The sequence below is a fragment of the Vulpes lagopus genome, chromosome 7, assembly GCF_018345385.1.
Source record: "Vulpes lagopus strain Blue_001 chromosome 7, ASM1834538v1, whole genome shotgun sequence".
NCBI classification, from domain to species: domain Eukaryota; kingdom Metazoa; phylum Chordata; class Mammalia; order Carnivora; family Canidae; genus Vulpes; species Vulpes lagopus.
In genome coordinates this window covers 4014327-4031554 of record NC_054830.1, presented here as the reverse complement: position 1 = coordinate 4031554, position 17228 = coordinate 4014327, and the positions used below count along the sequence as shown (strand labels likewise).

The window sequence follows — 17228 nt, the reverse complement described above, 5'->3', positions numbered from 1 at the left end:
GAGAATCAGAATGTCAACAGTGACCCCTCCAGAAATTGGAAGTGGCCCAGGCCCTCGCAGCCCAGAGGCCAGTTGACTTTACACTGAACCTCACTTTCCATAGCTGTAAAGTGGGCCAAGCCGGGGCTGCAAAGATTAGACACACGCTCCAGTGACTGCAACTTGTTTCTCCCTGCCCAGCAGGACCCCACCCGGCCACCTCTCCACCCCCCACACAGGAAGAAAGAAGGAAGGACCAAGGCCAAGAAACCATTCAATTTATTCTTAAGCTCGGACAGGCCTCAGCCTGCCTTCCCCTCAGACAAGCAGCCCCCCTTACTCATCCAGAGAAAATGGGGCCATTGTGACTGCACTGAGGGGCCACTGTTAGATGCCAGGCAAGCAGGCAGCACCATCCGAAGGGCTGGGGACGGACGCCGAACTTTCCAGGCCAAAATAGGCCCTGCCCCTTGGCGGTTCCTGGTGTGACAGCTCCCTGAGTAAGGCGAGAAAACGGCTAGCATGGTACCAGGCTGGGCACTTCCACTAGCCAGAGAAAGGCACAGGGTTCCCTGGTTTGATTAAAAAAAAAAAAAAAAAAAAACTAAACAAAAATAAAAACACAGCACCCTGAATGTCTCTGGCCAAGAATGGCAGAAAAAAAAAAAAGTTTAAAAATAGATTCTCTGGAGAATATAAAAAAGGAGCGAGCTGCTTGCTACAAAAGCTGAACTGGCTGGAGCTTCATCGGATGTGCTGGGGGCCCCTGGCTCCCTCCAGGGCCTACAAACCCATCCTGTTCCTTCGGAGGCCCCAGGGCGCACCTGGCGCTGGTGAGAAAGAACAAAAGCCCTGCCCTCAAGGAGCTTACATTCTGATGACAGGACATTCCTTGAAGAAAACCGAACGGGAGGGGATGGGAGGGGATGAGTTCACCGAAGGTAGGCCTGGAAGGCCCCTGGGAGGTGACGGCTGAGCAGAGATCACGTGGCACCTGGGGGAAGAGCATGGGGAGGGGGAACGACCCATGTAAAGGTACGAGGCCAAGGGACGCCAGCACGTCCGCGTGGCTCACACAGACACACGCCCTTCGCGTTGAAAGTTGAGGGAAGGACAGGCGGGAAAGATCCTAGCATTTAAAAATTGTCTTCATATAACCAAGGCAAAACGACACAAGGCTTGAGGTTCCCGATTCCGGTCTGGGATGAAGAATAAGAAAAAGCTTTAGCCTGGGATGAGGGACGCTTCCAAAGGAACGAAAATCAGGGCGGACGGGAAAGGGGACAAAGAACTTGATGCCGTCTGCCTCCACAAGTGACAGAGATCTCAGATGCTTCGGGGGCCAGACATCCAGCCCTAAGAGGTTGGAGGAAGCCAACTGGACCTCACACTTTGGCTAAAGAGGGTATCCTGAGCTCAGACCCAAGCAGGCGTGGCCAAGACTGAAGCTGGAAATCCAGATTTTTGCGAAACGTAGCCAATTTTTCAACAAGTTGATTGATTTAAAGTTTTGTTTAAAAAAAAGAAAAACAAGGGTGCCTGGCCAGCTCAGTTGGTAGAACATACGACTCTTGATCTCAGGGTTGTAAGTTCAAGCCCTACATTGGGTGTAGAGATTACTTAAAAATAAAATATTAAAAAAAAAAAAAAACTGGGCTAAACATCTGCTTTTGGCCCTTGCGCTGCCTGTTTGAAACCCATGACTTTTTAGCAGGTTTTGATGCTTGGAGAGGATTATGGCTCTGCCACGGGGTCCCCTCAGGGACACTGGTGACCCCCGAGGACCCAGTGGACCCACAGCAGTGGAACTCTGTGATCTGCTCCAGGGCTTACACAGTGGTCCCAAACACTGCTGGCTGGAGGTGGTCCCTGTCTTGCTCTTCCCCAGTACTGTTGGCAAGGCGAGGACTGGGCCCACCAGGGAGGGGGTGGCCGGGGTCTCTGGTCGGCAGGGGCCCCAGGCGTTCAGCCTCCGCCAGGGCAGCCAGCAGCCCAGCCAGGGGTGGCCGGCGACGGCAGATGTCCTGCAGCAGCTCCGCCCGGGGCTGCAACTGCCCAATGAGCTCATCCCTCTGGCGCACAGCAGCCTGCAGGCTGTGGACAGTGGCCTCGGAGGTCAGCAGCTGCTCCTGGAGAGCGGCAATCTCACTGGCAGAAGGCAAGACAGGGCAGTTACGGACAATCCTCCTCCCTGCCCCAGGACCTCCCGGAGCTCCCCATCACCATCGGGATAAAGACCATGCTCCTCACCTCTGCTTCAAGTCCCCCTTGTTAAAGACTGAATGTGTCTCCTCAAAATTCTTATGCTGAATCCCTACCCCCCAGTGGGATCTATTTGGAGATGGAGCCTTTGGGAGGAGCTCATGAGGGTGGGGCCCTCAGAGAAGTAGTGCCCTTCTAAGAAGAAACACCAGGGAGCTTGCTCTCTGGCCATGTGAGCACACAGCAAGATGACAATCTGCAAACCAGGAAGAGAATCTGTCACCAGGAACTGAATCTGTCGGTTGGACTGTCCAGCCTCCAGAACTGTGAGAAAATTTCACTTGTTTAAGCCCCCTAGCCTGTGGTATTGTGTAAGGGCAGCCAGAGCAGACTAAAACTCCCTAATCGCCTCCCTGCAATTCCTTTTGCCTTTCCTGTCTGTTGCTCAGGTTAGATGGCTCCTCCTCCAGGAAGCCTTCATGTAGGCCCCCTGAGAGCCCTATGTGCCTTTCCATCACAACCCCAAGCGCCCCATGTTGTAACTGCCTAGTGATGTGTCTGCCAAAGGGCTGTGCTCCGTAGGTCTCACTTAGGTGCTCCAGCGCACAGCACAGTACCTGACACCTAGCAGGGACTCGGTGAAGATGAATGAATGGGCCCAACCAGCTCCTTTCCTACCCGGGGGCCAGACCTCCTTCCACCCTGGGCGTGTGCCTCATCCCTTTCCATCCTCAGCGCCTCCTCAAAACTAGAGAGGCTCTTCAAAACTGCCGGTGTGATGTCCTCCTCTGCCCCAGAATCTGCCATGGCTCCCAACACCTAGGAGGTCAGTGACCCCTGCACCACTCGGAAAGAGCCGATTTTGCCTTATGGAAAAACGGGCTGTTTTAAGTCAGAAATCCACACTTGTATGGCACCTCTTAACTTTGCATGCCGGTGACTCATCCGAGGTTTCTGGTGTTTGTTTTTGAATCCAACACCACCCGTAGCTCAGCCCACACGTGAACGCACGCGGTTCCCGCGCCTTTCCTCCCCTTCCAGTCCGGGCTCCGCCTCCGCCCACCTCCGAGAAGTCCACCGGGCCGCCCCGGGCCTCACCAGTCCTTGGCGCGGCCCAGCTCGTCCAGGGCAGCGCGCAGCTGTTGGTCGTGGCGGGCCAGGCGCTCGGCCTGGGCGCGCACTGTGCGCTCCGCCGCGTCCAGCCGCGCCTCCAGCTCCGCGGCGCGCCGGTGCACAGCCGCCAGGTGCGCGTTCGCCTCGCGGATCTGCAGCGGCTGCGGCGCCGACATGGCCCCGGCGCTGTCCCGGGCGGCCCGGAACCGGCCCCGGCCCCGCCCCGAGGCCGCGCCTCCGTGGGGGCCCCGCCCCCGGAGGCCCGCTCAGGACCCGGCGCGATTGGCCGCAGCCCGATGGGCCGCGCCCTCCTCAAACCCAAGCACCCTCGCTGGTTCCGGCACCTGGAAACGCCGCCCCCGAGCCCGGCCTAACTCTGAGAATGGCCACGGTCCTGGCGAGCCACGCCCCCAGGCGGGCCGGGGTCTGCGGCGGGGCGCCCAGGTCAGGCTCCCGCACCGGGACTGGTCGCTCCCTCGAGACAGGCCCCGCCCCACCAGGAAGCCGACACCAGGATTGGTCGGCGTCCTGCGGGCCCGGCGGCCTGGCCACGCCCCAGGCCGTGCCTCTCTCCGGTCCACCCGAACGGCGGCCCCGGATTGGCCAAGTCCCCTTCGGGGCGTGTCTCCGGCTCTGGCCACGCCCCCAGACCCAGCGCCTACCTCCTCCAGCCCCGGGCTCGGCGACGCCGGGCTTAAGTACTAACCCTGGGACCCGCACCCTTCCCGGCCCGGGCCTGGCCACGCCCCCGGGCCTGGCCACGCCCCCAAACAGTCGCACGCGGTTCCCACCCCGCGGGACTGGAAGGGCGTAGTCACGCCCCTACGCAGATTCCGGCGCTGGGCGTGGTCACGTTGCCGCTGTGCCCCGCCTCCTACAACGGGAGCCCCGCCCCGCGCCCCAATCTGCTCTAAGAGATAGTCCCGCCCCTGGGCTAGGACCGCCCCCTCCGCCCGCTCCGGGAGTCAAACCTTTCCTAACCTAGAACCTTCCGAGCGAAACCCAGCGAGACCTGTCTGCCTTCACTGGTGCTGGCTGACCTCAGTTTCTCCGTCCTGAAATCGGCTTGGCGGGTGCACGTGCGCTTCCTTTACGCCAGTACCGTGTCTGTGTCCGCGGCGCTCAATAAAGTTGCACGCTTGTTGTCGGCCCCTCCGCGCGCGAGGCTGCGCGCGCCGCCCAGGAAGTCTCGCGAGAACGAGCGGCGGCTGCCCTTGGGCGCGGGGGGCCGGCGGGCGGTGCGCTGCGGGGCCGCGGGTGCTCGGCCATGGCGCGCACGCTGCTTCAGCAGTACCTGGACATCCCCGATGGCACCGACTGCCACCGCAAGACCTACGCCAGCACCGCCATCAGCGGCGCCGCTGGTGAGCGCCGGCCGCGCCCCGAGGGCACAGGGTGCGGGGAGGTGGCCTGAGGCGGGCGCCGGGCCGTCCGGGGGCTGTTGGACTAATCCGGAGGGCGCGGGAAGGCGACAGGGTCACTGGGAGCCGTCCGACGGGGCCGCGCGGGCGCTGGGGGCCCACGGGGCGACACGTGGTCGTCGGGGGGTGCCGGGGCGTCCCCGAGCAGCTGGTGCGTGAAGGGGCCCGGCAGAGCTGGAGCGCAGCGAGGCCACCGGGGTCATCAGCAGTCCTTGTCGGAGCTATCACCGGGCTCCGCGGAAGTCGTCGAGTGGGGGAGGGTCACCAGCGGGGTCAGAGGAGCTGGGGTTTCTTGAGACTTAACAGGGGGAGTTGAGGCCATTTGGGGGGATTACGGGTAATTATTGGCGAGTCTCGGTGGGTAGAGAAGTTTGAGAACGTTCTAGAGTGAGACGGGATCTTTTTAGGGCCCGGGAGAGCGGGATGGTTAGGGATACCTGGAGCTTTTATTGGGACCACCGAAGGGGTTGTAGGGGTGCTGAGGGGGTCACGGGTGAGGCGCGTCGGGAGCTACTGCAAGGGTAGCCTTGGGAGGGCATAAGGGGGCTCACAGCCCTCGCACCCTCCTGCAGGACACGGAGCTCCCGCCCCTTCCTGTCTCTGAGGAGTAGGAAGGATGGTTTTGGCCACCTCCATCTCTCCAGCTCCTGAAACGGGGCCTGGCAGAAATTGAGTCTCCCCCCCCCCCCGGGGGGGCATTTGGGTTAAGGGGGGACCTAACCTAATCAATCCCTACCGTTTTCTGCGTGTGTAGTGAGAGCAACGATTATTGTGCCCATTTCTCAGAGGTGGAGGCTGAAGGTCAGAGAAGTGTGTTAAGTACCCCAGGATCTTTAGGAGCCGGCGTGCAAATCCAGGCCTGCGGATCTACTCATGAGGGTGGCCGGGGCGAGGACTGTGCGTGCAGCGTCCACGTGGAGGGGACTCAGGGGACAGGGTGGATGGGAAGTCCCTGCGGATGGGTCATGTGGAGTCTGCTCGAGTGGCAAGTGGTTGGGACAGTAGAGGCGCAAAGCAGGGTTTCCGTGGGGGGTGGGGGTGGGGCTGTAGGGGGATGTTACTCCGGCACATTCTTCCAGGGAGATGCTGGCATTGGGGGATGCCTGGCAGGACTTTGGGGAGGTTGGTCATGGTTGTGTCTGAAGGGAAATTAAAGTGGGAGGGGGTCGCCCGAGGGGCATGTGGGGCCTTCAGGCCGACTTGGAGAAGCGGAGGGTGTAGGGGATTTTTTTTTTTTTTTTAAGATTTATTTACTTATTCATGATAGACACAGAGATTGAGAGAGAGGCAGAGACACAGGCAGAGGGAGAATCGGGCTCCATGCACCGGGAGCCCGATGCGGGACTCAATCCCGGGACTCCAGGATCGCGCCCTGGGCCAAAGGCAGGCGCCAAACTGCTGAGCCACCCAGGGATCCCCGGTGTAGGGGATTTTGAGTCTGAGAAAGACATTAATGCTGGTGTCTGTGAGTGGGGGGTGCCCATGTGTGACCACAAAGGCACAGGCCATCGGGGCACTGAAGTCTCAGGAGGCTCTTAGGGGAGGCTGGGCACGTTCCAGGAGCAGGGTGCCACTGAGTGGGTGAGGAGCCCGGGGAGTGTGGGTGGGAACCTCTGACAGGTGCCACATCAGGCCGTCGCTGAGAGCCTCGGACTTGGGGTGGCCACCGGCTCCCGTGAGCCTTCGAGGCGTCCCTCTGCGTGAGTGTTGCTCACTTCGTCCGCCCGCGTTCTCCAGCTGGCCAGCTCCACTCAGCCTGTAGGACCTGGCTCCTGGATCCTCCCTCACCTTCCCCTCCCTCATTCCCCATGTCCCCGCAGCCTCACAGAGAGAACCCTCTGGTGTCCAGGCTGGCTCTCCTGAGATGGTGAGCCCCTGGAGTACAGGGGGCCTGTACCACCTCTAGCAGAGCGCGGCACCCTGTGGGCACAGTAACCCTGAATGGGTCGAGGGAATGGATGGATGAATGAATGCAGGCACCCAGTAACTCTTGATAGATGGATGGATGAGTGAGTGAGTGAATTAGGGCACAGTTCATGAATGACTGTCAGTGAATGATGTACGCAGCAGCTGAATGAATGAATGGGGGCACACAGTGACTGTGAGAATGAGTGACAGCACGCAGTCACTGTGGTGGTGGGAAGAGAGGGTGGAGTGCACCGTGCCTGGAGGTCCTGGAGGTGACTGCTGGAGGCCGAGAGAGAGCCAGGAGCAGGAGGAGGCTGGGAAGGCGGCCTTTTGTGGGGTGATGGGGGCCGTGGAAAGGCCGGAGTCGGTAGGGCTTCTCCTGTGCTGGTGTGCAAATCCAGGCCTGCTGATCTACTCATGAGGGTGGCTGGGGCAAGGACTGTGTGTGGAGGGGACTCAGGGGACAGGGTGGATGGGGAGTCCCTGCGGATGGAATCAGGGGAGGGTGGGCCGCGGCAGGTCACCATATCGGATGATGGCTAGGAGACAGTGAGGTGGGGCAGGCTTTGACCCGGGAATAATGGTGGACTCCTGGGTCATCCACTCCACTTCTGGGACTTCTGCGGGGTTTGGGGTGGCGGGGGCACCCTCTGTGCGCAGCGTGAAAAGTGAACTGGCAGTCTGATTGGGATGGGCTGGCCCTGGGAGGTCCCTGTGGCACCTGGGCCGTGCTGGGCGTCTCAGCAGGAGGAGGGGTGTGGCGCCTGCCCTGAGCAGGGTCAGCTGGAGGATGGGGAGCTCCGTGTTGGGCTGTCTCTGGTGACTCGGCGCCAGCCAGGTGGGCCCTGGTCTTGCCCCCACACTGAGGAGGGTCTGGTGGGGGCAGCTGCCCAGGGCCTCGCATTGGCCTCCCCCCAGACCCACATGCCAGCCCGGAGCAGTGTTTGCTCAGGATGCCCCACGATAGAGCCTCAGGCCTCACCACCCACCTGGCGCTCAGCTCCAGGCCCGGCCCCTCCCAGGCCCCTCGTGCATAAAAGCCAGTATCGGGCAGGGCGGCCAGGGCAGCAGCGGAGATGGAAAAGCTGACCGGAGTGGTGAGGCCAGGTGGGCGGGAGCGGCTGCCGACGCAGCCAGGTGTGAGGGAGGGGCCTGGGCCCAAGGGTGACGAGCAGCAGGCCTTGGCAGCCCTGGGAGCCAGGTCTCCACCAAGGAGGATTAGGCCAAGGAGCCCTGGGCCCCATGGGAGAATGCAGCTTTGGATGGGAGCGGGGAGTGGGGCCTGGGTGCCAAGCTCCGTGGGGCGCAGCTGTGCTGTCTCTGCTGGCACTTGAGGCCAGGGAGCAGCCCAGCCTCTTAGGCCCCAGGCCTGTTCTCGTGTCCACTGCCTGCTGGCCCTGTGCCCTGTGGAGGGGGGTGGGAGGCCTGGGCCCAGAGGTGGTGTGAGAGCCCAGGTGTTAGAGCAGTAGGCGGAGCTGGAATCCCACCCTGGCCGCTCAGCAGCTGTGAGGCCCTGCGTGAACCCCAGAATAGTCCCTTCCTGGGTGCAGGGGTGGTGCTAGGAGCTTCCTGGTAGGTGCTGTGGGGACGGACGGAGAGAGGATTTCCCTCATAGTGGAGGGGGCTGCCCCCAGCCAGGGCCGCTCCTGGTCTCAGCGCCCAGGCTCTAGTCCAACACACCCCACCCACTCTCGTCCCGCAGGCCTGGTCTTCTCTGCCTACAGTGTCACGCTCCAGCCCCCAGACTCTTTCCTGGAGGGAGTGGCGAGGACAGGGCGATACACCTTCACTGCAGGTGAGCTTGCCTTGGTTTCTCCTTAGGGGTCCTCCTGGCACTGGCCCCTGGGCCCTGATCAGCACTCACCCCCCACCCGCACCCCAACAGCTGCCATCGGTGCTATATTTGGCCTCACCTCCTGCATCAGCGCCCAGGTCCGAGAGAAGCCCGATGACCCTCTGAACTACTTCATGGGAGGCTGTGCCGGAGGCCTGACCCTGGGAGCACGCAGTGAGTGAGCCCCCCACCCCTGACCTCCACCAGCCACGACCCCCCTGTTCTGTCCCGGACCGGGGACTGGGCAGGGGCCAGGTGTGTGGCATGCTCACCGCAGCAAAGGAGAGGGCAGCCCCTGTGAAACCTTCCAGTGCTTTTCAACCTCTGCCACCACCCAGTTCAGTAATAATAAGAGCTGCTTTGCTTAAGCACCTACTGCACGTCTACCTCACCAAGCCCATAAACCCTCCTGAGGCTCCCTACGGCATTCAGCATGGCCCCCAAGGCCCTGCACAACCCACCACGCCTCCTCCCTCTCTCACCCTTGCTCACTGTGTATGAGCCACACAAACTGCCTTGCTAGTCCTCCAAGCCAGGCCCAGTCCTGCCCCAGTGCCTTTGCATGTGCTGTGTCTTCTTCCTGGAATGTTTACTCAGATGTCAGCACAGCTCCCTCTCTCACTGTCCAAACCCCCCTGTGTATGATCTGAGACCCCCCACTGCCCTCATTCCAAACCACCCTCCTCTACTGCACTTTGTCAGAGAACCCAAGGTCACTGTCTATCTCAGCCACTAACTGTGAATGGAGAAGGTGCACGGTCCTTGCACAGCCATCCCTCTCTGAGCACCCAGAGCCCTAATTGTCTGAACCCACAGCCCTGCAGGGGAGCTGCCCTCACCATCCCCACCTAGAGTTGCAGGACACTGGCTCAGAGAGGGGGCTTAGGTGGTCCGAGGTCACCTGGGAACCAGCAGAGGATGCCTCCCTAGTGGGAGGCCGGGTGGGGGCCCCGCGCCAGCCCAGCACAGTGGAGCCGCCTGGAACAGGGAGCAGACGCCGCTCTTTCCACCTCCCACAGCCTCAGGGCTGGCAGCTGCTCCGGCCCACCAGCCTGCCAGCACTTAGTGGAAGGTTCCAGTCAGGCAGAGGGAGGGCACCGTGGAGGGAGGCCTGCGCATCCTGGGGTTGGACTCACCCCGCAGCCTGCCGAGGGCGTGAGCCTTGCACATGGCAAGCCGACCCCCCTGCCCAACGACAGCTCTCGGCCACACAGGGGAGCTCTGTGCTCTTGCATTCAGGGTCCCCAGAGCAGATATAGGCAGGAACTCAGCAAAGCGCCAGCCCCTCAGCAGCACGGCTGCCCCCCACCCTCACCCAGACTGACAGTGCAGGTTCCCACGTCCCTCTTGCCTCGGCTCCCGGGTTTCGGCACACATCTTCAGCCAGAGGGTCACCTGACTCCATCCTCGTGGAGCCCGCAGCCGCGTCCCCCTAACCCTGGAGGGAAGGACATGCTCCTGGGCTCCTGGGGCGGCTGTGGGGGGCCCCCCACATATGCCTGACACCTCCCTCCCCACTCTGGCAGCTCACAGCTACGGGATCGGAGCTGCCGCCTGCGCGTACATGGGCATGATGGCCGCGCTGCTCAAGATGGGCCAGCTGGAGGGCTGGAAGGTGTTTGCACCGCCCAAGGTGTGAGTCCCGCCGCCTCCCGGCTCCTCGGGAAGGCTCACATGTGACTAAAAATAAATTATGTGGATACTTGTTTGTGTGAGTCTCCCCCTCCTCCCCTGTTCTCTGGGATGAAGCCCCATCCCAGGAGGGCTGTGACAGGGACACACCAGCAACAGCCCAGCAAGGGAGCGGGAGAGAGGGCATCTGGGTTTTTTCTGGCAGGGCCAGCGGCCCCAACTGGGGCATCTTGGGGGGGAGCTGGCCACTGCCACCCACAGCCCTTCCCACAGGTCACAAGCCATCCCCTCTCTGGGCGCCACCCCAAAGCCAACAGCACGCAGAAAACACACCCAGGGCCCACGCACGGTCGGCTCCAAATTCCTAGGCATTGAAGCAGAGCACTCCAGACGGGCTGGCCCAGGAACCTTGTCCCCGTGCGGCAGGTGGCTGACAGGCCACCAGGAGCCTGCGAAGCAGGGGCCTGTGGTGGGGACGAGAGAAGAATCCTGATCCTCACCGGCCGCCACCTGTCAGGGCCAGTGATTTAGGGAGCCTCGGAATGCTGGCGCAGCCCTGGCCCCCGGCTTTTCCGCAGAACTGGCTCTGGCTCAGTGCTTCCTGGCAGCTGGAAAGGAAGGCTTGCTCCAGCATGTCGAGGTGGGCCATAAATTAGGGCTCTTGCGGCTTTACCCTGGGGAGCGGGGTCGTGCACAGGCAGGGATCGGGTCCTGGCAGGGTCTGGGCACTTGAGATGGCCGGAAGGCAGCAGGAGCCGCCCCCTGATGCCCCCTTCTCACCCATGTCTGGCCCCCTCCCTGCCCCTTTCTCCTCGGCAGCCCACCCTGGTGCCGGCGTGGTTGGATGCCAGACTTGGAGCCTTGCTTTCAACTCCATCCACCCTAGGTCTTTGCTCAGCTGCGTGTCAGGCAGCGTGTGTGAGCCTGGGCCCTGCTGGCTTCAGCGGGCTGGCCTCACCACCTCACTACCCCATAGCCACTCAGTGTCCCGCTGCACCAGCTCAGGGTCACGTCCAGACCTGAGGAAGGCTGGAGGCCCTGTGGGCCGGGAGGGGAAGTGGACCTGCCGAGCCCCGAGAGCGCTCTAGTGTCCCAGACCTGCGACAGTTCCAGCCCTTAGTTCTCTACTGACTATCCTCAGTGGCAAGTGGGGACAACAGGGTCCCTCCCTCAGCAATGTGCCGGGAAGAGGGAAGCACCCCTTCCATGCTTTCTGCGGGGAACGGGTCCTTAGGCTCCTGCACCAGGCTGGTGCGTCCCTGCTGCCGCCGGCAGGGGGCAGAGCCCACCCATGCTTGACCCGCAGGTCCCCAGGTCCCCTGCCCCTCCAGGCCACTGTCCACTCCCTCTTCCCACTCAGTCATCCTGCCCGCCACAGCCGGCAGACCTGGGGCAGCAGTGAGAGTAGTTTCCATGGACCTGCTGCTTCAGGTAGGTCACCGAGGGCTGAGAGGGCGACCTGGTCAAGGCCTAGCAGTTGGTCACTTCTCAGCCAGATCCACCCTGCCTCTGCCCCCTGGCTCTCTTTTTTTTTTTTTTTTTAAATGTTATTTTAGAAAGAGCATGAGTGGGAGAGACAGAGGGAGGGAGAAAATCTCAAGCAGACTCCAGCTGACCTTGGATCCTGACTCCGGGCTCGATCTCAGGACCCTGAGACCACCAAAACCAAGAGTCAGGTGCTTAACTGACTGTGCTGCTGCCACCAACACACCCCCCACACACCCCCTGCCGCCTTTATGTGAAAGCCAAGCCCCAGAGGAAAAGCAAAAATTCATACCCAGTCCCTTCCTACCCCCAGCCTCAGTTTCCCCTTCAGCCGTCTCTGACCAGGGCTGTGCTCTACACCTCAGCCCTCTCTGGGCCAGGTGCCAGTGTTGGAGCAAGCGTGCCAGGGCCCCCCAGAATGGGGCAGGAAGGAGTGGCTGCCTACTGGGCTCCAGGGAGCCCCCAAACCCAGCCCCCCCTTGCCTGTAAACATTTATGAGGCTGTAAGGGACTGACATCATCCTGCCCCACATGCAGACCCCAGGGGGCCGGCCCCTGTTTATAGCATCCAGTATCCCCCCCAACTTTGCCTGGGACCCACGTCCTGCCCCAGCAGCCCCTTCTTGGAGTTCCCCCACCCCACCCTAGCTTGATGAAGCCATTTCCAGCCCCAAGCGGTCTGGTCTGGAACAAAGGGAGGAACTCAGCCCCCCCACCAAGTTAGGGGGGCTGGGGAGAGCAGGAGGGCTTCCTGGAGGAGGAGAAGTGAGGGGGGCAAGGGAGAGTCTGAACATCCCAGGGTGAGGTCTTGCTACAATGTGCTCAAGGGGGAAGAAGATGGATCTGATCAAAGGGCTGACCTGGGGGACGGGGCAGGGCCAGCGAGTGAGAACGGGCCTGCTGTGCCTCGCGGGGCACACACTCCCCAAGGACCCCATCCCTGGACACTGCCTGGCCAGGGGACACGTCGGCAGGGGCTGATGGCCCTGCAGGCTCCGCCAGGGGTCCCGGGCTCCATGAGTCCAGGAAATGTGAGTGAGCTAAAGGCGGCAGAGGAAGAGCCGGGGCAGCCTCGCCCCGCCGCCAGGAGGGCTCGGGTGGCACCGTTGGCTCCTCTCATCCTTGCAACGGCCCTAGGAGGGCGCTGCTCTGGCTGGTGGTGGTTTACAGATGAGGAAACTGAGGCCCGGCCAGGAGACTTCGTGGGGCCTGGCTCGCAGCAGGCACGGGGCGTCGGTTCTGTGGTTATTACCAGCTCTCGTGGGGCACCGACCTGTCTCTGAAAGACTCCCCAGGAGGTTGCGATTGGAATATAATCCCCTGGGACAAGGCCAGGTGGTCTCAAAACCACCCCCACCCCCGCCCAGAGTCCTCTACATCGGAGGGGCGCCTGGCTGGCTGAGTCGCCCAGGTGTCCCGCTCTTGATCTCTGCTCAGGTCTTGTGGGATCTCGGCTCGCTGCGTGCTCACATCGGGCTCCACGCTGGGCACGCGGCGGCTTAAGAAAATAATGACAAGTTCCGTTGCCCGTGGGCCGCGGTGAGACACACCGGTCTGCGGAGAGGGGCGCGTCCTTTCGCCCTCTAACCCCCTGTGAGTCCGCCTGACTTTGGAATCTGTCCCAGATCTGCCCACTCCTCACTCCGTGGCCCCAAGCAGGGCCCAGCCCTCATCACCCCGGGGCCACAGCAGTCTCCTCCCGCGAACCCACACTCCCACCCTGCAACCTGTCTTCCTTTTTTTAAAAAAAATAATTTTATCTATTTATTCATGAGGGACACACAGAGAGAGGCAGAGACACAAGCCAAGGGGGAAGCAGGCTCCTCGGTGGGACCATGCGGGACTCCATCCCAGGATCCCGACCAGAGCCACCCAGACATCCTGCAAGCAGCCACCAGAGGGCGCCCGTGAGCATCCGGGGCTCCCACCACCCTCGGAGTACAAGTCTAAGTCCTCCCCGAGGCCCCCAAGGCCCTGCACAACCCGCCTGTCTCCTCCCTGCCTTCCCCTCCTTCCTCTCTACCCCTCGCTCATTCTGCTTGCTGTTCCTTCAACACACCCACCCAGTGCTGCCCCAGGACCTTTGTACTGCCTGTGTTCTCTGCCTGGAATACCTTCCCCAGACGTCCCCACAGCTACCCCCTCACCTCCTTCAGTTCTTAGCTCAAATGTTACCTTCCCATTGAGGTCTCTCTGACACCTCACAGAACTGACACCCCACCCAGCCAGCAGCTCCCCACACACCCTTTACCCACTTCTAGTTTTGCCCATAGCGCTTACCAGCTTCTAGATCCCACGTCATCGTCACATACGTGGTCTCATGGACCGTGTGTCTCCTTGAGGGCTGGGACGTACCCTGGCTGGCTCAACAGCCAGCCTAGGAACACAGCAGGGCTCCATAAATATGTGGCCCAGCCCTGCCTCCTGGGTGCCAACCCTGGGTGCGGCGCCATTCACGACACCCCCGTTAGATGATGGCTGTGTCGGGGGCAAGGGGAGAGAAACCGTCCATCACCCAAATCTCAAGTCAAGACTTAGAATCCACTTACAAGGATCTCCTGAGAACCTCTGTGTGCCACGCACTGCCTGGGGCCTGGGGTCACATCGGCCAACACGACCAACGACATCCCTCTTTGCCGGAGCCCAGTGTCTGGTCTGAAGGGAAAAGTAGTAAAACAGCAGTTTTAAAAAATGAGCAAACATGGGCTGAGTCGGTGAAGCATCTGCCTTCGGCTCAGATCATCATCCCGGGGTCCTGTGATCGAGCCCTGCATCGGGCCCCCTGCTCAGCGGGGGGGGTCTGCTTCCCCCTCTGCCTCTGCCCCTCCCCTCTGCTCGTGCACTCGCGCTCTCTCTCTCTCTCTCTCTCTCTCTCTCAAAATCTTTTTTAAAAATGAGCAAACGTACACAGATGAGAATGTTTCACACAGAACTGTGCTCGAGAGAAAAACCAAACTGACACAAAAGACAGGGTGCTGGAGCAGTGGGGTTCTCTAGCTGGGGCCGGTCAGGGAAGGCCCAGGAGAAAGCAGCCTCAGGGTGCTTGGAGGAAGGGTGTTCCAGGCGGAGGGAACAAAGGGTGAAGGCCCTGAGGCTGGATGGAGCCTGGGGCACCCCCGCCCAGGTAGGAGGCCGTGCGGCAGGGTGGGGTGCACCATGGGGTCCCTGTGAAGTGAGAGGAGGGACCAAAGTCAGGGCATGTGTTCCCAGGTGGACACACAAGTCAGGGCAGGGGCTGCTGTCGGGGTGCTGACTGCTGGGATACCATGAAATCTGTCCCGCTTCCACTCTGATGCTTCCAGTTTTCACTTGGGAGTGAAAACACTTCCCTTGTCCTGGCAGAGAGGCCCCCCAGAGCAGCAGCGGCCGACCTGAACGCCCCCAAAGGGGCTGCTCTGGGAGAGGGCCTGAGCCCTGAATGCCTTGGGGCACCATACAGCATAGAGCACCCAGGAGCCCCGCTGGGCTCCGGGCAGGCCCTGCACGCTGTCCACGGGGTCCTTATCACAGAGGGGCAGGCGGGGGTCTTCCGACTCAGTGCTGGTGGGGAGCCTCAGCCCAGCGTCACCACCTCAAAGCCTGAAGCCAGCGTAGCCCTCACTTCGGGGGCCTGGAAGTGAGGGGCAGAGCTTTGCCCCCCAAGCCCCGGTCTGGCTTGACATCCAGGCCTCAGAACCCAGCAGAGGCCCCAGTTCTGGAGATACAAGTCATCCCAGGCACCCGCAGCCCCAGAGTGACTTTGCCGGTGGGGAAACTGAGGCACGGAACAGCCACCACCACCCCCCAGGACCTCCGCTAGCTTCCCTGCAGGTACCCCTACCCTTGACTCTGGTCTGAGCACGGAGAGAGGCCTGGATTGGCCCCCAGCCCCATGCCGGCGCTCACAGGTCCCTCCTCCGAGCCAGCCAAGCCTCCGGGGGGCTTCAGGGAAGGCTGGGTGGTCGGCCCCAGCCCAGCCCCGGCTCGCCTCCAGGAGCCCCGCTGGGCTCTGAGCAGTCCCTGAACCAGAGCAGGGAAGGCTGAGCCAGGGCCAGGGCAGCGCCCTGGGGACCGGACAGGCCGGGGGCGGTCGGGGGGGGGGGGGACTCTGAGCCCCGCTGGAGGGGCTGCAGGCAGACCCCGGCCTGGCTGGAAATTCTCTCTCATTTCTGAAAAACCCATCTAAATGCTTTTGCTTTGCCTCCCCCACCCCCCCCCCCACCCCCCAGCGGCCTTGCTTAAAATCTATTTTACAGTTTTCTTTCTTTCAATAGGTAAAACCGGCTCAGACCACGGAATTTACAATATGCCAAAGGGTGTTCCGAAAAAATCCCTCCCTCCGCAGCCGCCCCCCACCCCGGCCGCCTCCCCAGAGGCCGCCAGCCCGGTGTCTTGTTTCTCCTTCCAGCAATGTTCCACGCCGAAGCAAACACATCTGTATGTTTTCTTTTCCTCCTACAGAAAATCTGCGGCGCTGTCCCTGCTGTTTCCATAGGCCTGAGTCTGCCCGACACCACATCTGGGGCCCCTTCCTGCACAAGCGAAGCCCCGTCCCTTGCTTTTAACGGCCGCATAATATTCCAGCCCGTGGCTGCTGCGCCCCTGTCCCCGTGAAAGCACCCCTCTTTGTCCCCCGTGCTTGGCTACTCGCGAGGGCGAAGCGATGACGAAGCGATGACGAAGAGCCTGTTGTAAATGCCATTTCGCGTGTGGGTGAGTAACGCCCACGCGCTCCCTGAACTTCTTCCTAATTAACAATTAACAACTTGTGGGTTTTTTTTTTTTTTTAGAGCGGCTCTGGGTATACAGAAGAACTGAGAAGAGTCCAGAGTTCCTCTGTACCAACTTAGCCCCGCACACAGCACCCTCATTCCTTAGCAGCTTGCATCGCTGCGCTGCATTTGTTCCAACTGGTGAACCCCGACACTATAAAGTTCATCGATCCGACACTATAAAGTTCATCGTTGACAGTAGGGTTCACCCCTGCCAGTGGCGCCCATTCGGTGGGTTTGGACAGATGTGGCATGCCGGGTACCCACCTCCAGAGGATCGGAGTAGCCTCGCGGCCCTACATCTCCCCTGGGCTCTGGCCATCCATCCCTCCCCACCCACCCCAACCACCCTGGGGAGCCGCTGATCCTTTTACCGTCTCCAGATTTGCTTTTCCAGAATGTCACGGAGTTGGAATCCCATGGCGTGCGTGGCCTCTTCAGGTTGGCTTCTTTCACTCGGTCATGTGCGTGTAAGGATCCTCCGTGTCTTTTTGTGGCTTGATGGCTCATTTCTTTTTAGCGCCGAATAACATTCCATTGTCTGGATGTCTCACAGTTTATCCATCACCCACTGAAGGGTGTCTGGATTGCTTCCAAGTTTTGACAATTAGGAAAAAAAGCTGCCATAAACATCCGTGGGCAGGTTTTTGTGCGGACATAAGCTTTCAACTCGTTTGGGTAAATACCAAGGGGGTGCGATTGCTGGATCATACGGGAAGAGTATGTTTAGTTTTGCAAGAAGCCTCCAGAAGTGCCTTCCAGGGTGGCGGGACCATTTCGCATCCCCACAAGCAGGGACTGAGGGCCCCGTTGCTCTACATGGTCCCCAGCATCTGGTGCTGTCAGAGCTCCAGATTACAGCCGTTCCAGTAGGTGCATAGTGGTATCTATCTCGCGGTGGCT

At 61.1% G+C, this 17228-nt stretch overlaps 2 protein-coding genes across 2 annotated transcripts; one reads left to right on the top strand and one right to left on the bottom strand.

The window, feature by feature from the left end:
• Nucleotides 1-242: 242 nt before the first annotated feature.
• VMAC (vimentin type intermediate filament associated coiled-coil protein) lies at nt 243-4334 on the bottom strand. The gene is made up of 2 exons (XM_041761210.1): nt 3280-4334; nt 243-2127 (listed from the first exon to the last, which is right to left on the bottom strand). The coding sequence occupies exons 1-2, from the start codon at nt 3468-3470 to the stop codon at nt 1809-1811; spliced, it is 510 nt and encodes a 169-aa protein (XP_041617144.1). The 5' UTR covers nt 3471-4334; the 3' UTR covers nt 243-1808.
• Nucleotides 4335-4481: 147 nt separating this feature from the next.
• On the top strand, nt 4482-10162 carry NDUFA11 (NADH:ubiquinone oxidoreductase subunit A11). The gene is made up of 4 exons (XM_041761211.1): nt 4482-4658; nt 8326-8418; nt 8509-8631; nt 9984-10162. The coding sequence occupies exons 1-4, from the start codon at nt 4562-4564 to the stop codon at nt 10094-10096; spliced, it is 426 nt and encodes a 141-aa protein (XP_041617145.1). The 5' UTR covers nt 4482-4561; the 3' UTR covers nt 10097-10162.
• Nucleotides 10163-17228: the final 7066 nt, after the last annotated feature.